Below are 21,990 nucleotides of genomic sequence, written 5' to 3' on the forward strand. Positions count from 1 at the left end.
TGTTTTTAGACAGACAATATCACAATGGTGGCATATGTCAATCATCAGGGTGGGACTCACAGTCCCCAAGCTATGAAAGAAGTATCTCGGATACTTGTTTGGGTAGAATCCAGCTCCTGTCTATTTTCTGCAGTTCATATCCCAGGTGTAGACAATTGGGAGGCGGATTATCTCAGCCGTCAGACTTTACATCCAGGGGAGTGGTCTCTACATCCGGATGTGTTTTCTCAGATTGTTCAGATGTGGGGTCTTCCAGAAATAGATCTGATGGCTTCTCATCTAAACAAGAAACTTCCCAGATACCTGTCCAGGTCCAGGGATTCTCAGGCGGAAGCAGTAGATGCACTGACACTTCCTTGGTGTTATCAACCTGCTTATATCTACCCGCCTCCAGTTCTTCTTCCAAGAGTGATCTCCAAGATCATTATGGAATAATCATTTGTGTTGCTGGTGGCTCCAGCATGGCCCCACAGGTTTTGGTATGCGGATATTGTTCGGATGTCCAGTTGCCAACCTTGGCCACTTCCATTAAGGCCGGACCAACTGTCTCAAGGTCCGTTTTTCCATCAGGTTCTCAAATCATTAAATTTGAAGGTATGGAAATTGAACGCTTACTACTAAGTCATAGAGGTTTCTCTGACTCAGTAATTAATTCTATGTTACAAGCTCGTAAATCTGTCTCTAGGAAGATTTATTATCGAGTTTGGAAGACTTACATTTCATGGTGTTCTTCTCATAAATTCTCTTGGCATTCTTTTAGAATTCCTAGAATTTTACAGTTTCTCCAGCATGGTTTTGATATGGGGTTTGTCTGCAAGTTCCTTGAAGGGACAAATCTCTGCTCTTTCTGTTTTATTTCACAGAAAGATTGCTAGTCTTCCTGATATTCACTGTTTTGTACATGCTTTAGTTCGTATTAAGCCTTTCATTAAATCAATTTTTCCTCATTGGAGTCTTAATTTGGTTTTGAAGGCGTTACAGGCTCCTTCTTTTGAGCCTATGCATTCGTTGGATATTAAACTACTTTTTTGTTCCTTTTGGCTATCTCTTCTGCTACAAGAGTTTCTGAGCTATCTGCTCTTTCTTGTGAATCTCCTTTTCTGATTTTTCATCAGGATAAGGCGGTTTTGCGGACTTCATTTGAGTTTTTACCTAAGGTTGTGAATTCTAACAACATTAGTAGAGAAATTGTTGTCCCTTCCTTGTGTCCTAATCCTAAGAATCCTTTGGAAAGATCCTTACATTCTTTGGATGTGGTGAGAGCTTTGAAATATGTTGAAGCTACTAAAGATTTCAGGAAGACTTCTAGTCTATTTGTTATATTTTCTGGTCCTAGGAAAGGTCAGAAGGCCTCTGCTATTTCCTTGGCCTCTTGGTTAAAGCTTTTGATTCATCAAGCTTATTTGGAGTCGGGTCAAGCCCCACCTCAAAGAATTAGAGCTCATTCTACTAGATCAGTCTCCACTTCGTGGGCTTTTAAGAATGAAGCTTCACTTGATCAGATTTGCAAAGGAGCGACTTGGTCCTCTTTGCATACATTTACTAAATTCTACCTTTTTGATGTATTTGCTTCTTCTGAAGCAGTTTTTGGTAGAAAAGTTCTTCAGGCCGCTGTTTCAGTTTGATTCTTCTGCTGATGTTTTAAGTTTTTCTTTTCTTCATGAAAATAACTTACATTTTGGGTTGTGGATTATTTTTTCAGCATTTGGCTGTTTATTTTTATCCCTCCCTCTCTAGTGACTCTTGTATGGAGTTCCACATCTTGGTTATTGATATCCCATATACGTCACTAGCTCATGGACTCATGCCAATTACATGAAAGAAAACATAATTTATGTAAGAACTTACCTGATAAATTAATTTCTTTCATATTGGCAAGAGTCCATGAGGCCCACTATTTTTATGGTGGTTATGATTTTTTTGTATAAAGCACAATTATTTCCAAATTCCTTTGTTGATGCTTTTTACTCTTTTCTTTATCATCCCACTACTTGGCTATTCGTTAAAACTGAATTGTTGGTGTGGTGAGGGGTGTATTTATAGGCATTTTGAGGTTTGGGAAACTTTGCCCCTCCTGGTAGGATTGTATATCTCATACGTCACTAGCTCATAGACTCTTGCCAATATGAAAGAAATTAATTTATCAAGTAAGTTCTTACATAAATGATGTTTTCTTTCCGAATATGGTGAGTCCACGGCCCACCCTTTATTTTAAGACCATTTTTTTTTCTAAAACCTCAGGCACCTCTACACCTTTGTGTTATCTTCTTTTTCCATTTCCCTTCGGCTGAATGACTACGGTTATGGGTAAGGGAAATGACATATATAGCAGCTTTGCTGTGGGGCTCTTTGTCTCCTCCTGCTGGCCAAGAGTTATATTCCCACTAGTAATTGATGATTCCTTGGACTCACCATATCCGGAAATAAATTAATTTTATCAGGTAAGCATAAATTATGTTTTTAAGGATTCAGGGTAAATGTATTAACTCAGGGTATTGCGTTGTTTCCTTACCTGTTTGTTCAAGGGTACTTACTTGGGGAGTCTGCTTTCGGACAAGCCCACCGACCTCTGCAAATGCCAAGAGTGTCAGCTTCAATCTCTGCATCACACATCGAGAGAAGCCGAGATGCCGACCTTTCAGCTTCTGTCTTCGGTTGCATCTGTCTAGGAGCACTTAGCCGCTTGCTGCCTAGATTTAAAGGGGCCACCTCCTAATAACAGGAACTCACACCTAAAGGACTCAGGTGTTGGGAATTCCTATAAAAGCTCACTCAGCCCATTCCACTGAGCTGTTATTGCCTTACCCTACCAAGTTCCTGTCTCTGAGATGGTTTCTGAATGGGCTAAGCCAGGTAATCCCTTTAATCAGCAAGGTTTAAAGGGACAGTCTACCATAGAATTGTTATTGTTTTAAAAGATAGATAATCCCTTTATTACCCATTCCCCAGTTTTGCATAACCAACACAGTTATATTAATATACTTTTTACCTTTGTGATTACCTTGTATCTAGGAACCTTCTTCCAGCCCCCTGATCACATGACTGTGACTGTTTATTATCTATGGTCTTAAATTTAGCATTGTATTGTGCTAAATCTTAAATAACTTTCTGTGCCTGAACACAGTGTTATCTATATAGCCCATGTGTACTTTCTGTCTCTTTGTTTGAAAAAAGATTTAAAAAACATGTGCTAAGAGGCAGCCCTCAAAGGCTTAGAAATTAGCATATGAGCCTACCTATGTTTAGTTTAAACTAAGAATATCAAGAAAAAAAATAAATTTGATGATAAAAGTAAATTGGAAAGTTGATTAAAATTAAAAGTCCTATCTGAATAATGAAAGTTTAATTTATACTAGAATGTCCCTTTAAGTATATGTATCCTTTGCCAGCTACTAATATTGAACTTTGGGTATCTGTTTCCAGCGCTACAGAATTTTGTGACGCTATACAAATAAAAGATAATAATAATGTTTCTCGCTCCTGAGACCAAAGCATACTTGATACCTGTGTATGCTCAATTGGCTTCTGAGACCAAGCATACTTACCTGATATCTGTGTATGCTTTCCTTGCTCCAGAGACTAAGCATACTTACCTTATACCTGCATATGCTTACTATGAAGCTTTTTATGCTTCAGAATGGGTCATTCTTAGCTGCCTTAAACATTTATCTAATTCACAGGACAAGTTAGTCCCTGTCTGGGTGGCTGAATAATTTTTTTAGACATTTAAAAAATAATACAAACAACTTTTACACTAAAAAAGAAACTTCCTTGGGGGTCTATAAACATTTTAAATGTTTGTATCTTTAAAAAATCCCCTACCCAGCTTATTTATGGGGGGCTAGGTGCTTTTCAAGACCATTGCCATTTGAAAGAGCACACATGTATCTTTCAAATGTGGAGTTCTGATCATCTGTAGCTGCTAAAGAACCTGAAATCAAGAGGTTTGAATTAATTCCCCTATATTTGTGGCAATGGCACGGCCACTAAATTCTTGATGATCCCCCTCCATGGCGGCCACAGTTTGTCATAAACACATGCTTCATAAGTATTCAGTTCGTTTATCTCTTTTAGACCTCAGAAATTCCCTTTATTTTTATGGATAGTTGCTCTCACATGCATTTAATGCACATTTAGAGAGATATCCATGTCTAATTATGACCAATAAGGCATTTGTCATTGGTATGACAATCAACTGGACAGACACTGATTTGAGAGAGGAGCATTGCCTCTTTCAAATATGGTGTTTTATTTATCTATGCTTTCTGGACAAGAGCTAACTCAATACATCTGGTTTGCCAAGGACAATAGACATTTGTGCTTAGCCACCAATCACCAGGAGGCTCCAAGTAGTGCTGTATATGAGACTATTGTAGGCATGCTTTTCAACAAAGGTTACCAAGAAATTTAAAGGACCAGTCAACACAGTAGATTTTAGATTTGCATAATCAACAAATGCAACATAACAAGACAATGCAATAGCACTTAGTCTGAACTTCAAATGAGTAGTAGATTTTTTTTCTGACAATTTTAAAAATTGTCTTTTTCCACTCCCCCTGTACCATGTGACAGCCATCAGCCAATCACAAATGCATACACGTACCATGTGACAGCCATCAGCCATTCACAAATGCATACACACTTATTCTTGCACATGCTCAGTAGGAGCTGGTGACTGAAAAAGTTTAAATATATAAAGACGGTGCACATTTAGTTAATGGAAGTAAATTGGAAAGTTGTTTAAAATGGCATGCTCTATCTGAATAATGAAAGTTTAATTTTGATTGAGTGTCCCTTTAAGTAACATTTGGTAGTAGAAAGGAATTAAAAAGTCTCTTACAATTGTATGTTCTATGCTAACCATGCAAGTTTAATTTTAACTTTCAGATCTGTCCACTTACCAACCAAAAGCTATAGGTTAATACAAACCATTTCTGATAACTGGTTTCATTATGACTTTAAAGGGACAGTATAAACTAATTTTCATATAACTAAGATGCACAGATACTGATATAAAAATTCAGTATAAAACGGTTTAAAGACTTACTTAGAAGCTCTCCGTTTAGCTCTGTTGAAAAGGTAGTTGGAATGCCCACTGCAAGTGGGAAATAAGACACTCCCCCTCCCCCTTCTTTTGCATATAAAAAGACCCTTTACACAAACAGGAGCAAGCTGGAGAAGGTAGCTGACAGTATTCTCATAAAACTTTGGGGCTTGGAGTCTAAAAATCAGAGCAATGTTATTTAAAAATAAGCAAAAATATACATTTAAAAAATAAAAAAAAAAACTTTATGGGTTATATAAATAGATCATCTACAAAACATTTATGCAAAGAATAAAATGAGTGTATAATGTCCTTTTAAGTGTCACCAGCAGCTCGTTATTGGCTCTTTTATAGGGCAACCATGTTAGTTGAATTTCAACAGTGAGCAGTTGTTGTTTTTTAATGAAGTAGGTAGGAAAATAAAAATCTTTAAGTCACTAAATGCAAACTTGTGTTTGAATGGATAGTTTTCCCATAATACACCTGATTTGCAAAAAAATAAATGCTTATTGTTCCTGTTTGTTCATTTCCAACTGTAACTGCCAGCATTATTTTGTTTTACTTTAATCACATAAACTCATGAACACTGTGAGAAAAGGTTCTTTAAAGGGACATTCAACTTCTAGGTATAACTTGAGTAGTACAATTACTACTCATCATGCTATTGTTTTTCCTCTTGTGTCTGCAGCTTTTTTTAAAGCTGTTCTCTTATTTTTACACTTTACAAGTGCTGGTTAAAGGGACAGTCAACGCAAAAATGTTTATTGTTTAAAAAGATAGATAATCCCTGTATTACCCGTTCCCCAGTTTTGCACAGAAAACACGGTTATATTAATATACTTTTTAACTCTGTGATTACCTTGTATCTAAGCATCTTCTGACAGCCCCCTCATCACATGACTTTATCTATTGACTTGCATTTTAGCCAATTAGTGCTGTGTTGTTAGAACGGGCGGGAGCTCAATGTTATCTATATGGCTTACATTAACTAGCACTCCCCTGTTGTGAAAAGCTAATACAAAATGTGATCAAGGGGCTGTCTTTAGTGGCTTAGAAATAGACAGAAATTTAGGGGCTTAAAGGTTATAGAGTATATTAATATATAAATGTTGGTTGTGCAAAGCTGGGGAATGGGTAGTAAAGGCGTCGTTTTTAAACAATAACAATTTTTGTGTTGACTGTCCCTTTAATGAAGCTTTGCATCTTTACGCTGGGCACCGCCATCTTGGGATTTAAGTGAACTCACACACTATGTGAAGTGCTGGATATTCACAGATCAGTGATTTTGCCGTCTTCTTGATAAGCCTCATTGCTCTCTTCAGTTTACAGAGCACAATACAGAGAGGGAGCTGTATAGTTTTGCAGTGGGTACTTTGCTCTTCATTTTTACTGAGGCCTTTTTTTATATTTATGTTCTTTTTAAACTGTAAAACAACTGCACGTATGTAAAGCTTCTGTTTTCTGTTGTGTAAGCTCACTCAAAGTGCCAGATACAGCTGTCAAAATCAGTGGTGCAACAATATGCGCGCTACAAGATGGCAGCGCTCAGTCTAAAGATGCAGAGCTTTACCAACTGGCTTCTGTAATGGGTTAAAGGATATCTTTAAAGAGAGCTGCAGGTAGAGGATGAAAAACACAAGCAAGGTGAGTAGTAACCATGAGTTTAATATCCCTTTAATGTTAAATAAAAAGTGATTTCATTGCAGTCTTGTTAAATGCATTTTTATGCTGTATTCTAGGATGTAGAGTATGAGAGAAAACAGCGTGCACTAACGATAAATGATGTAGAAGGTCGGGAATATACTCTGGATTATAGAAAACTGAGAATAGAATGTGATCTGAAGCATGCATGGGCAAGAACCATTCACACTTTCCAAGTAAGATTTTTGATGTATTTTTTCTTCTTCTTTTCTTCTATATTATTGAGGTAATGTTTATTTTACTAGCTACTTGCTTCATATATGATTGCTAACATACTGTATATTAGAATTATATTTGGACAGATTATTGCGGTAGAACCCCAAGTCTTAGGTCCCAAAATGATTTACTATGCTTCCATTTCTGCTTTGCTTCTGAAATTGTCTTTATTGGTTAGTTCATTCAGATCATATTTAGTTCATTCAGATCATATTTAGTTCATTCAGATCATATTTAGTTCATTCAGATCAACTTACTAGTGTGTTCTGTTTAGAAAAACAACAAGCAATTTAACAATTCTTTTTGGTACTTTCATATTTAGAGTATTCAAGCACAAGCACAAGTATGGTATATGCACTGCAAAGGTAAAAGCCTACAAGGCACCTATATTTTGATGGCTTCAGTTGTCTTACTACCCTTTTGGAGTATGGACTATAATTTTGCTCCAGCTTAAAGTGTTTTTGTTTTATTTTTATTTATTTATTTGTTTAATTATTTTTAAAGAGGTAATACAGGGCAACATATTCAGGTTCTCAGGAATCCTATTTACTTTAGAAATTATTACTTAGCCTCTTTATACAAATCAGGTTATATTTTCTAAATAAATGGAAAGAGTCCACAGCTGCATTCATTACTTTTGGGAATTCAGAACCTGACCACCAGGAGGAGGCAAAGACAACTCAGCCAAAGGCTTAAATACCTCCCCCACTTCCCTCATCCCCCAGTCATACTTTGCCTTTCGTCCCAGGAGGTTGGCAGAGAAGTGTCAAAAGTTTTCGATAGTCTCTTATGGAGGGTAGTACTCTTCGGCATGGGACTGGAGTTTTAAGTAGTCCTGTCAGCCACTCAGTGAGAGCATTGATGAAAGTTAGAGTCCGGAGATGCAGGGAGAGCCTTTCTGCAAAACCATCCCGACTCATATTAACAGCTCTACAAGCTATTGGTGTTGACGAGTTTTGCTGCCTTCTTTTTTCTCTCAAATCCATGGCAGAAGCGACGCTATCTGTAACACTTGAAGGGCCGTGTTCCTGTTCCACGGCGTAAATTCCGGTAAGATTGTTTCATTTTACTTTCATCATGGATGTATTGTAATTATAACCGTTTATCCGAGAGGGGCTTCAACTTTTCGGGGATACCTTAAACATAGGGTCTCAGTGAGGCTCCTTTTTGTATCTAGGAATCAAGTGTTAATATCTCCTGAGGGGGTTATTGAACAGGGGGGTTTATAATCATGTTTGTTATGTGATTCTGTCTGCTACTGTGTAGTGTTGCTTCGGCTCATGGCTATTTTGGAACATAACAGCCTATGTCTAGTGACTCGGCCTTTACGTTTGGGCGCACTTTTGCATGGACTGCACGGTTTACCTTGTGACTCCATTTCCGCTTTCCTGACAGTGTTGCGAAGGAGAAATCCTGGTCCACTGTTGTGTGGTTCTCTAGAGGTGGTAAGTGCCCCAGCCATTGGGGGTAAAGGTGCCGTTTAGATCTTATTGGTCCATTTTTTATTCAGTGTTCCAGTTATGGAGGATTCTGATTTTTCGGAGACGGATGTCTCTGATTCAGACTCTACTTCTTGCGAAGAATATGAATTGGCCCGGGGTGATACATGCCCATCAGTTATGTTCCAAATGCCGTTTTAGAGTTCTCTGTTCCTCGGGATCAGGGAATCAGGTGCCCACTGAGCCATCCGCCTCTGGGGATTCTATTTCTCACAATATGTGTTCCCTACCATCAACTCTTACTACGCATGCAGGTAACCCAAACGCTACTTATCCTTCTAGGGAGTGTGGCCTGTTCCCACCGGAGGTTATGACACGGTTCCGCATGGCCATATCTTTGGCGCTGACGCATCTGCACCTCCCAGGAGTATGCTTATGTGTCCGTGTTCCGTTAACCAGGGCTCGTCAGGCGCGGGATCGCCTGGTCCAGTTCAGTCCTCCAGTGGAGCGACTGCCCCTGAGGCTTCAGGGGGGTCAACCTTCGGGGCCGGTGTTTTCTTTTGTACCAGTGGAGGTATGTTGCGCCTTTCATTATAGACTGGCCGCCTTCGTGTTCTACTAAGGCACGTTTTTGGCGTTGCTGGAGGATCCCACTCTTAATGGGTCTGGAGATTCTCAATCTTAATCTTTGACTGGCTTACATGCATAGACATAAGGGGATGAAGTAATCTTCTTATAGTCTTTGTTATTTGTGTATTCTTTTTCAGTTCCGAGCTTGGAAGTCGGACCCCTAGCTGGTCCTGCAGGTCTGTCCGTTCTTCCTGGGCGATAACCTATGGGTTGCCTTATCTTTTATTTCATCCACTGAGGATGATTTTTATTTGGTCTAAAGCTCATGTTGTGGTGTGATGTTTCCTTCAGGAACTTTCTTCTCTGGAATTGATACTCGCGATTTTGTGGTTGCACTGTTGACAAAAGTCTGTCTGACTGTTCTTTATCCCTCCATCTCGAGGGAGACTCTTTGTGGCCTTGACAGTGCTGGGGCCCTTGGTCTCAGGCTGGTCCTGACTAGGTACAAATCCTTCTGTCTTTGAGACCTAGTTCTGATACGTGGAGTCTTTTCATGTCCGGTTGGTCCGGTGAGGGCGCCTAGTGATCACAATATGATTTGTGTTGTTTACTTGTTTTATTTTACAAGCTTCAACTAGCATCCTGAGAGGACTTGAGGGTCCCTGGTTGCTTAGGGTCATGGGGGATTGGTTCAGTCCTCATTCGCCTTTTTAGCTAGTGGGCCAGGACTCTGGCGGCGACATGCTCAGTCGTTTACGATTTTTCCGGGAATTAGAGTGTTCCTTCCCGTTGTGGGTTGGAGCCTTGGAGGATTTAGGTCCTTCATACCGCCGTTCTTACGGTTTTGCCTTTCATGTCTCTTTGGAAGTGTCCTTTTAGGACTTATACCTTTTTCAAGGTTTTCTTCCTTTGGGTTGAGACTTTCTGGACTTTGTCTGGTTTTTCTGGCGGCTTTGGACGCTTAATTAGGAAGTGAAGGCCGTGAGGCTCTGTCTTCCTTCGGGAGTTAGTTGTCTCCATAGGGGCGATAGAAGGCGTTCTCTTTTTCCAAACTTTTTGCTTAGGGGATGTTTTCTGCCTGGGTTCGGGATGCTTTGCATTCTTCTCCCTTGGGTGTGGTCCTCTGTAACGTTAATCTGAAAGGATTATGAAGACTAGCCTTTTTTTCTACTCTCTTTCGGGTGACTCTATTCTCGTTCTCATTTCCCGTAGTGTTGCTCTTGGGGCCTTTGGGCTCTAGAGAAAATGTGTGACTTTGTCGCAGCCTAACACCTTGTTGGAGGGGTGTTAACTTCCGGCTAAGGGTGTTCTCTTCCCTTGGGCTGATAATTACGAGTGAGTCCGGTACCTGTTCTCCGGGTTTCCCGGTTCTCATCCCCTGTGAGTCTGATTGCTTCAGACAGGGTATCTTGAGTTCCCTAGTGGTGTCATTCGTTGTAGGACGATTCTGGACCTCTGGTCCAGGGTTCTTGTCTTGGATCCTTCTTGGATGTCTGGAGACTTATGATCCTGTAGATTGGTTCGGGACAACCCAGGTTTTTCAGGGACCCTATGTTGCGACATAGGGGCTAGCTCATTGGGCTTGCAAGCAGGAAGGCCAGAGTTCACATCCACCTTCGGGTACAGGTTATAAACTTTAATGCCTGACTTGTCCTTCGGACGGAGTGTGCTCCTCTTCATGGGGAGTTTTTTCTCTGTGGGGTCAAAGGTGGTGTCTGGATGTTTTTTTCATTCGGTCTATGTTTTGATCATACTATGGCTACATGTCTTGTGGACATGTACGCTGTTCTTATCTGTGCCCTTCCCTTTTGAGGGGTTAGTTGGTCTTTCTTATGAGCTGGGGATTTCCTCTCTCTGGAGGGTCTTTGTCCTGCCCTGTGTGTAGGAGGTTAGATCGGGTGGCTTATTTCTTTAAGGGGCAGCATCTTCTGCTCTGTGAGCTCTGTTCCACCGGTTGGAATTTGATCTCTCTACGTAGAGACTGTTTAAGAGAGCTGTGACAGGTCTTCCTACGAATCTATTGCAATTTTCTCTGTTCCAGGTCCCAGGGGGTTCTCCTTGGGAGTCCCTTATGTTGAAGGAGCAGATTGGGCTGGCACCCAAGCTCTGTTGGGGTGAGTGAGTCCCCTCTTTTTCTTTCCATTCCCTGGGGGCTTGTGGTTGGGGTCTTTCTGTTCCCCCTGTCTATCAGATATGTCTGTCGCTTGGGCTGGTCCGGTGTTGGAGCAGGATCTGAAATCTGTTGCTTTGCTAAATTCATCCTCGAAGCATTCAAGGTAAGGTAAGCCTCTTGAGATTTCTCCTTTCTCCATGTTTAAGGTTTGTGCGAAGGACTGGCGGGGCTCTTAGATAGCCTGTGACGTTATCCGCTAGTTAGTGGATACTTAGCATTCTGAAGGATCCTATCTTGAGCTGCTTGCCCTGCAAGTATTTAAATTTCAGAGTCATTTTAACCTGACTGCAGCGTGCAGTGTTTTTGCTTTAGGTGTTGTTCGTCAGACCTACCTGAGCTTGCTGCACGATGTTTCGTTTCTGAATATTTCGGTATACTGAGCTACATTTTTGCAACTTTGGGGACCTTCGTCTTCAGTTGCTTTTTAGAGTGCTGTTGCACTGTGTTAGGGGAAGACCCTCTCTGTTTTCAGACTCCCGGCCTTTTACCTTGGTTTCTGTATTTCTGGGGTCTGGGCGTTGCCTCCCCTTGTTTCTATGAGACCGGTGGGTCTCTGTTGGTCTGGAGTTCCTTATACTAGCTGGACAGCTAGCTCAGCATAGTAATGCACTGTGGCTACTCTGCTCTGTAGCAAACCGAGGGTTGCAAGTTCGATCCCTGGCAAGGTCTACTCAGCCTTCCTCCTTTCGACGTTGATAAGATGAGCAGCACCTTGAGTCCCCTAAGGGGTATTATCCACGCTTTACAAGAACATTTGTTTTCTCTGTGTCTTTTCTTCTTTGTGGAAGAATACAGTAGCTTAATCCCTTTCTTTAGTAAGGGGTGTATTGTTTGGACACTGACTGCTGGGCGACGGTGTCTCCTGCAGGCTGTTGACTCAGTCGAGTCTAGTTCCTAAGGTCTCTAGCAAGGCTTGGCTTGTGGACTATCTGCGGTCAGGGTCCTTGGGCCTTTTCCTTTTTGTTTCAAAGTTGTTCTCGGCTTCGGACGAAGTGGGATGTTATTGGGTAGGGGTTTTCAGGCCTGGTGCCCTCAGAATGGGCCGCCTCTTGTACCCTCCCGTTTTTGCATTCAGTGTTTTCTATAGGTTGGGTATTGTTTTCCCAAAAGTAATGAATGCAGCTGTGGACTCTTTCCATTTATGAAGAAAAACTTAAATTATGCTTACCTGATCATTTTCTTTTCTTCAGATGTAAAGAGTCCACAGCTCCCCGTCCGTATTTTTCTGTGGGGCGTCTGTTATTTTCGTTCTTCTGGCACTTTTTCACCCTGATATTTCTTCTACTGTTCCTAGTTCCCTTGGCAGAATGACGGGGATAAGGGAAGTGGGGGAGGTATTTAAGCCTTTGGCTGGGCTGTCTTCACCTCCGCCTGGTGGCCAGGTTCTGAATTCCCAAAAGTAATGAATGCAGCTTTGGACTCTTTCCATCTGAAGAAAAGAAAATTAGGTAAGCATAATTTTAAGTTTTTTGGTTCATATTTTAGGTCCTGGTTAATTTCAACTACCTTTATTTTCCCCTCCCCTCTCTTGGGTTTTAATAGATATTTCTTTTACAAGATACGACGAGTTCACGGATTCATCCTTTACTTGTGGGATATTATCCTCCTAACAGGAAGTGGCAAAGAGCACCACAGCAGAGCTGTCTATATAGCTCCTCCCTTGACTCCACCCCCCAGTCATTCTCTTTGCCTACACTAAGTAAAAGGAAGGGTAAAGTGAAATAGGTGATAAAAATGATAGTTTCTATTTTCTTCAAGCAAGACTTTTTTATTTTAAATGGTACCAGTGAGTGCTATTTTTTCCCAGGCAGCAGATGGATGAAGATTTCTGCCTGGAGACTGATGATCTTAGCAGTTGTCACTAAGATCCAGAGAAGTTCCCACAGAATGACTGAGGAGTACTTAAGAAACTTCAGTGTGAGTAATGTTTTTCATGCTACAAGCATTGAGGTATGTTCAGTCATTTTTTTCTGGAGAGACTGTGTTATTTCAGAATTGGCTGACATTATTCCCATAAGGGAATGGGGTAAGCAGTAATCCTAATGTGAAAGAGAAGGGTATTACTGGGACCTGTATGTTGGGCTGAAAAAATGGTTGACACTGATGGCATAATGTTTGTTGGGCAAAGGATTTTATGTTTTGGAGGACAATTAACGTTTCTTTCATGTAATTGGCAAGAGTCCATGAGCTAGTGACATATGGGATATACAATCCTACCAGGAGGGGCAAAGTTTCCCAAACCTCAAAATGCCTATAAATTACACCCCTCACCACACCAACAATTCAGTTTTACAAACTTTGCCTCCTATGGAGGTGGTGAAGTAAGTTTGTGCTAAGATTTCTACGTTGATATGCGCTTCTCAGCATTGTTGAAGCCCGATTCCTCTCATAGTACAGCGAATGTCAGAGGGACGTGAAGGGAGTATCACTTATTGAATACGATGATTTCCCTAACGGGGGTCTATTTCATGGGTTCTCTGTTATCGGTCGTAGAGATTCATCTCCTACCTCCCTTTTCAGATTGACGATATACTCTCAAATTACCATTACCTCTACTGATAACTGTTCCTGTACTGGTTTGGCTATCTGCTATATGTGGATGGGTGTCTTTTGGTAAGTATGTTTTTTATTACTTAAGGCACCCCAGCTATGGTTTGGCACTTTATGCATTTATATAAAGTTCTAAATACAGGGAGTGCAGAATTATTAGGCAAGTTGTATTTTTGAGGATTAATTTTATTATTGAACAACAACCATGTTCTCAATGAACCCAAAAAACTCATTAATATCAAAGCTGAATAGTTTTGGAAGTAGTTTTTAGTTTGTTTTTAGTTATAGCTATTTTAGGGGGATATCTGTGTGTGCAGGTGACTATTACTGTGCATAATTATTAGGCAACTTAACAAAAAACAAATATATACCCATTTCAATTATTTATTTTTACCAGTGAAACCAATATAACATCTCAACATTCACAAATATACATTTCTGACATTCAAAAACAAAACAAAAACAAATCAGTGACCAATATAGCCACCTTTCTTTGCAAGGACACTCAAAAGCCTGCCATCCATGGATTCTGTCAGTGTTTTGATCTGTTCATCATCAACATTGCGTGCAGCAGCAACCACAGCCTCCCAGACACTGTTCAGAGATGTGTACTGTTTTCCCTCCTTGTAAATCTCACATTTGATGATGGACCACAGGTTCTCAATGGGGTTCAGATCAGGTGAACAAGGAGGCCATGTCATTAGATTTTCTTCTTTTATACCCTTTCTTGCCAGCCACGCTGTGGAGTACTTGGACGCGTGTGATGGAGCATTGTCCTGCATGAAAATCATGTTTTTCTTGAAGGATGCAGACTTCTTCCTGTACCACTGCTTGAAGAAGGTGTCTTCCAGAAACTGGCAGTAGGACTGGGAGTTGAGCTTGACTCCATCCTCAACCCGAAAAGGCCCCACAAGCTCATCTTTGATGATACCAGCCCAAACCAGTACTCCACCTCCACCTTGCTGGCGTCTGAGTCGGACTGGAGCTCTCTGCCCTTTACCAATCCAGCCACGGGCCCATCCATCTGGCCCATCAAGACTCACTCTCATTTCATCAGTCCATAAAACCTTAGAAAAATCAGTCTTGAGATATTTCTTGGCCCAGTCTTGACGTTTCAGCTTGTGTGTCTTGTTCAGTGGTGGTCGTCTTTCAGCCTTTCTTACCTTGGCCATGTCTCTGAGTATTGCACACCTTGTGCTTTTGGGCACTCCAGTGATGTTGCAGCTCTGAAATATGGCCAAACTGGTGGCAAGTGGCATCTTGGCAGCTGCACGCTTGACTTTTCTCAGTTCATGGGCAGTTATTTTGCGCCTTGGTTTTTCCACACGCTTCTTGCGACCCTGTTGACTATTTTGAATGAAACGCTTGATTGTTCGATGATCACGCTTCAGAAGCTTTGCAATTTTAAGAGTGCTGCATCCCTCTGCAAGATATCTCACTATTTTTGACTTTTCTGAGCCTGTCAAGTCCTTCTTTTGACCCATTTTGCCAAAGGAAAGGAAGTTGCCTAATAATTATGCACACCTGATATAGGGTGTTGATGTCATTAGACCACACCCCTTCTCATTACAGAGATGCACATCACCTAATATGCTTAATTGGTAGTAGGCTTTCGAGCCTATACAGCTTGGAGTAAGACAACATGCATAAAGAGGATGATGTGGTCAAAATACTCATTTGCCTAATAATTCTGCACTCCCTGTATATGTATTGTACTTATATTTGCCATGAATCAGGTTCATGTATTTCCTTCTGCAGACTGTCAGTTTCATATTTGGGGAATATAAACATCTTTTAAAAATGAAATTTATTTCTTACCTGGGGTTTAGTCTTTTTTTCAATTGACTACTTCTTACAAATTGCGGGCGGTATTAGGCCTGCGGGTGCGACAAATGCTAAACTTTATTTCGTCATTTTTTGGCGCGAAAAGGTACGTCTATGACACAAGTTCGTCATTTCCGGCGTCATACTTGACACCGAGACCTTTCACACGGTTGCGTCATTAGTGACGCAAGTGTGTCATTTCCGATTACTTTTTGGCGCCAAAAAAGTTTAGTTACGTTGTGCGTCATTTTTTGGCGCCAAACTTTTTCATTATTTCAATACCCCATTGATGTTTGCCTCTTGATTTTTTCTCTATCAGAGGGCTATGCTATTTGCATTTTTTCCCATTCCTGAAACTGTCATATAAGGAAATAGATAATTTTGCTTTATATGTTGTTTTTTCTCTTACATTTTGCAAGATGTCTCACTTTGACCCTGCCTCAGAAGCTTCTGCTGGAACATTGCTGCTTGACATCGGTTCTACAAAAGCTAAGTGCATTTGTTGTAAAGTTGTAGAAATTATGTCGCCGAATGTCATTTGTAATAGTTGTTTTTATAAACTTTTACATTCAGATAATGTGTCCATCAGTAATAGTACATTGCCAGTTGCAGTTTCTTCAACTTCTAATGTGCATAATATACCTGTAAATTTTTAAAGAATTTGTTTCTGATTCTATTCTGAAGGCTTTGTCTGCATTTCCACCTTCAAATAAATGTAATAGGTCTTTTAAAACTTCTCATTTAGATGATGAAATTTCAAATGACCAACAATATGGTAATTTATCCTTTTCTGATGAGGATTTATCTGATTCAGAAGATCCTCCTCAGACATTGACCCTGACAAATCTACTTATTTATTTAAAATTGAGTATATGCGTTCTTTATTAAGAAGTGTTAATTACTTTGGATATTGAGGAACCAGTCCTCTTGACGTTCAGTCTAATAAACGTTTAAATGCTGTTTTTAAACCTCCTGGGGTTTCTCCAGGAGTTTTTTTTTCCTATTTCTGATATGATTCTAAGGAATGGAATAAGCCAGGCACTTCTTTTATTCCTTTTTTAAGGTTTAAACTATTGTATCCTTTGCCAGCAAAATTTATAGAGTTTTGGGAAAAGATCCCCAAAATTGATGGGGCTATTTCTACTCTTGCTAAACGTACTACTATTCCTATGGTAGATATTACTTCCTTAAGGATCCTTTAGATAGAAAGCTTGAATCTTATCTAAGAAAGGCCTATTTATATTCAGGTCATCTTTTCAGACCTGCAATTTCTTTGGCTGATGTTGCGGCTGCATCAACTTTCTGGTTGGAGAATTTAGTGCAACAAGAATTGGATTCTGACGTATCTAGCATTATTTGCTTACTGCAACATGCTAATCATTTTATTTGTGATGTTAGATCCATGTCTTTAGCTATATTAGCTAGAAGAGCTTTGTGGCTTAAATCCTGGAATGCTAATATGACATCTAAATCTAGATTACTATCTCTTTCTTTCCAAGGTAATAATTTATTTAGTTCTCAGTTGGATTCTATTATTTCAACTGTTACTGGGGGAAAAGGTGTTTTTCTGCCTCAGGATAAAAAAACCTAAGGGTAAATCTAAGGCTTCTAACCGTTTTCGTTCCTTTTGTCAGAATAGGGAATGAAAACTCTATCCTCCCCCCAAGGAATCTGCCTCCAATTGGAAACCTTCCTCAAATTGGAATAAATCCAAGCCTTTTAGGAAACCAAAGTCAGCCCCTAAGTCCGCATTAAGGTGCGGCCCTCATTCCAGCTCAGCTGGTAGGGGGCAGATTAAGGTTTTTTCAAGGATATTTGGATAAAATCTGTTCAAAATCAATGGATTCAGAGCATTGTCTCTCAAGGGTATCGAATAGGATTCAGAGTAAGACCTCCTGTGAGAAGATTTTTTCTCTCACTTATCCCAGTAAAATCCAGTAAAAGCTCAGGCTTTCCTGAAGTGTGTTTCAGACCTGGAGTCTTCAGGGGTAATCATGCCAGTTCCTCTTCTGGAACAAGGTTTGGGGTTTTATTCAAATCTATTCATTGTCCTAAAGAAGGAAAATTTATTCAGACCAGTTCTGGATCTGAAAATTTTGAATCGTTATGTTAGAGTACCAATTTTCAAGATGGTGACTATAAGGACTATTCTGCCTTTTGTTCAGCGAGGACATTATATGTCTACAATAGACTTGCAGGATGCATACCTTCATATTCCGATTCATCCAGAACATTTTCAGTTTCTGAGATTCTCTTTTCTAGACAAGCATTACCAATTTGTTGCTCTTCCATTTGGCCTAGCAACCGCTCCAAGAATCTTTTCAAAGGTTCTGGGTGTCCTACTCTCTGTAATCAGAGAACAGGGTATTGCGGTGTTTCCTTATTTGGACGATATCTTGGTACTAGCTCAATCTTTACGTACTGCAGAATCTCACACGAATCAACTAGAATTGTTTCTTCGGAAACATGGTTGGAGGATCAATTTACCAAAAAGTTTCTTGATTCCTCAGACAAAGGTCACCTTTTTAGGCTTCCAGATAGATTCAGTGTCCATGACTCTGTCTCTAACAGACAAGAGACGTTTAAAATTGGTTGCAGCCTGCCGGCACCTTCAGTCTCAGTCATTCCCTTCAGTGGCTATGTGCATGGAAGTTTTAGGTCTCATGACTGCAGCATCGGACGCGATCCCCTTTGCTCATTTTCACATGAGACCTCTTCAGCTTTGTATGCTGAATCAATGGTGCAGGGATTATACAAACATATCTCAATTTAATATCCTTAAATCCCAATGTATGACACTCTCTGACATGGTGGATAGATCACCATCATTTAGTTCAAGGGGCTTCTTTTGTTTGGCCAACCTGGACTGTGATCACAACAGATGCGAGTTTTTCAGGTTGGGGAGCTGTTTGAGGATCTCTGACAGCACAAGGGGTTTGGAAATCTCAAGAGGCGAGATTTCCAATACATATTTTAGAACTCCGTGCAATTCTCAGAGCTCTTCAGTTTTGGCCTCTGTTAAAGAGAGAACCGTTAGAAGCAGATTATCTCAACCGCTAGACTTTACATCCAAGGGAGTGGTTTCTCCATCCAGATGTTTTTTTCTCAGATTGTTCAGATGTGGGGTCCTCCAGAGGTAAATCTCATGGCCTCTCATCTAAACAAGAACCTTCCCAGATACCTGTCCAGGTCCAGGGATGTTCAGGTGGAAGCAGTGGATGCGCTCACACTTCCTTGGTGTTATCATCCTGCTTATATATTCCCGCCTTTAGTTCTTCTTCCATGAGTGTTTTCCAAAATTATCATGGAACAATCATTTGTGTTGCTGGTAGTGCCAGCATGGCCACACAGGGTTTGGTATGCGGATCTGGTTCAGATGTCCAGTTGCCCGCCTTGGCCACTTCCGTTACGGCCAGACCTACTATCTCAAGGTCCATTTTTCCAGCAGGATCTCAAATCATTACATTTGAAGGTATGGAAATTAAATACTTAGTACTAAGTCATAGAGGTTTCTCTGACTCAGTGATTGCTACTATGTTACAAGCTCGTAAATCAGTCTCTAGGAAGATTTATTATAGAGTTTAAAAGACTTACATTTCATGGTGTTCTTCTCATGAATTCTCCTGGCATTCTTTTAGAATTCCTAGAATTTTTACAGTTTTTTCAGGATGGTTTGGATAAGGGTTTGTCTGCAAGTTCCTTGAAAGGACAAATCTCCACTCTTTCTGTTTTATTTCACAGAAAGATTGCTATACTTCCTGATATACACTGTTTTGTACAGGCTTTAGTTCGTATTAAGCCTGTCATTATATCAATTTCTCCTCCTTGGAATCTTAATTTGGTTCTGAAGGCTTTACAGGCTCCTCCATTTGAGCCTATGCATTCTTTGGACATTAAACTACTTTCTTGGAAAGTGTTGTTCCTTTTGGCTATCTCTTCTGCTAGAAGAGTTTCTGAGCTATCTGCTCTTTCTTGTGAATCTCCTTTTCTGACTTTTCATCAGGATAAGGCGGTTTTGCGGACTTCATTTGAATTTTTCCTTAAGGTTGTGAATTCTAACAACATTAGTAGAGAAATTGTTGTCGCTTCCTTGTGTCCTAATCCTAAGAATCCTTTGGAAAGATCCTTACATTCTTTGGATGTGGGGAGAGCTTTGAAATATTATGTTGAAACTACTTAAGATTTCAGGAAGACTTCTAGTCTATTTGTTATATTTTCTGGTCCTAGGAAAGGTCAGAAGGCCTCTGCTATTTCCTTGGCCTCTTGGTTAAAGCTTTTGATTCTTCAAGCTTATTTGGAGTCGGGTCAAGCCCCGCCTCAGAGAATTATAGCTCATTCTACTAGTTCAGTCTCCACTTCGTGGGCTTTTAAAAATGAAGCCTCAGTTGATCAGATTTGCAAAGCAGCGACTTGGTCCTCTTTGCATACATTTACTAAATTCTACCGTTTTTATGTATTTGCTTCTTCGGAAGCAGTTTTTGGTAGAAAAATTCTTCAGGCAGCTGTTTCAGTTTGATTCTTCTGCTTTTGATTTAAGTTTTTTTCTTTCAAAAATGAAAATAAACTTATTTTTTGGGGTTGTGGATTAATTTTTTCAGCGGTATATGGCTGTTTTTATTTTATTCCCTCCCTCTCTAGTGACTCTTGAGTGGAAGACTCCACATCTTGGGTATTGATATCCCATATGTCACTAGCTCATGGACTCTTGCCAATTACATGAAAGAAAACATAATTTATGTAAGAACTTACCTGATAAATTCATTTCTTTCATATTGGCAAGAGTCCATGAGGCCCACCCTTTTTATGGTGGTTATGATTTTTTTGTATAAAGCACAATTATTTCCAAATTTCCTTTGTTGATGCTTTCTACTCCTTTCTTTATCACCCCACTGCTTGGCTCTTCGTTAAACTGAATTGTGGGTGTGGTGAGGGGTGTATTTATAGGCATTTTGAGGTTTGGGAAACTTTGCCCCTCCTGGTAGGATTGTATATCCCATATGTCACTAGCTCATGGACTCTTGCCAATATGAAAGAAATGAATTTATCAGGTAAGTTCTTACATAAATTATGTTTTTTCTTTGTGTGAAGCAAACATTTTTATTATTATGGCAATGGAGGGTGCACATGGCTTATTTTAGAACTGGGTATATTGAAACCCACATGGCTAGGTTTTAGATCGCTTTGTAGCGGTTTCTTTGCAAGGCTGTGAGACATCGATGTAGATGGGCGGGGCCTATTTTCGCCCTTCGTTGCGCAGTTGAATTCCCGATGCAAGCAGCAAGCTCCAGCTCCGGTGGGCCTCAAAAGAAGGATTGGGCCTAATCAAAGTGTTAAACTGGTTTTACAGACCCCTGAGGGCAGTTTTTTTTTTTTTTGGTTAATCATAACGTTTTTTTGAATAACGTTTTTGTCATTAAGAGTTAAGTATTCCTTTCCTTGTGGTGCAATCTTAGTTGGCAAGCTAAGACACATATATACTAAAATTGGGATAATTTTATCATTTTAAAGCAGTTTTGGAAAATTTGTACGCGTTTTTTTTTTTTCTCTTAAAGGCGCAGTACCGTTTTTCACTAAATAAAGTGTTTTCAAGCCTGTTTGTGGTCATTACTAGCCTGTGTTAACATGTCTGACATTGAGGAAAGCCAATTTTCCATGTGTTTAGAAGCCATTGTGGAACCCCCACTTCAAATGTGTCCCTCATGTACTGAAAGGGCCTTACATTGCAAGGAACATATTTTAGTTGATAAAAGTATGTCTCAGGATCATTCTCAGTCAGAAGAGAATCAGGTTATGTCATCTGCTTCTCCCCAAGTGTCGCAACCTTTAACGCCCGCCCAAGCGACGCCAAGTACTTCTAGTGCGTCTAATTCTTTCACCCTGCAAAATATGGCTGCAGTTATGTCTACTACCCTTACAGAGGTATTATCTAAACTGCCAGGTTTACAGGGTAAGCACAGCAGGTCAGGTATTAGAGTAAATGCTGAGCCTTCTGACGCGTTATTGGCCATCTCCGATGTACCCTTACAGTGTTCTGATTTGGGGGTGGGGGAATTGTTGTCTGAGGGAGAGCTTTCTGATTCAGGAAAGATGTTCCCTCAAACAGACTCAGATGTGACGGCCTTTAAGTTTAAGCTTGAACACCTCCGCTTGTTACTCAGGGAGGTCTTAGCGACTCTGGATGATTGTGACCCTATTGTCATTCCACCAGAGAAACTGTGTAAAATGGATAAATATCTAGAGGTCCCTACTTACACTAATGTTTTTCCAGTCCCTAGAAGAATTTCGGACATTGTTACTAAGGAATGGGATAGACCAGGCATTTAACGCATAATTCACTTTATTATGTTTTCATGCCTTGACATGTGTGAGATCAGGCTCAGGCAGATGTTGGAACATTCAGGTTTTACTTTCATTTTTGGATAGCTGTGCAACGTGTTAGATTTGGCACGCTTTTTCCTGTAGCAGGGGCGGTC

The 21,990-nt window shown here is 40.2% G+C and overlaps 1 protein-coding gene across 1 annotated transcript in view; it reads left to right on the top strand.

Moving 5' to 3' along the window:
* The window catches only part of HELB (DNA helicase B), a 518,950-nt gene that overhangs the window by 470,291 nt on the left and 26,669 nt on the right, over window positions 1–21,990 (top strand). The window contains exon 15 of the mRNA XM_053719225.1: window positions 6,784–6,921. Within this exon, the coding sequence (XP_053575200.1) occupies window positions 6,784–6,921 (138 nt within the window). The remainder of the gene's footprint in view (window positions 1–6,783; window positions 6,922–21,990) is intronic.

Source organism: Bombina bombina, chromosome 6, assembly GCF_027579735.1.
Source record: "Bombina bombina isolate aBomBom1 chromosome 6, aBomBom1.pri, whole genome shotgun sequence".
In the NCBI taxonomy this organism is placed as follows: Eukaryota; Metazoa; Chordata; class Amphibia; order Anura; family Bombinatoridae; genus Bombina; species Bombina bombina.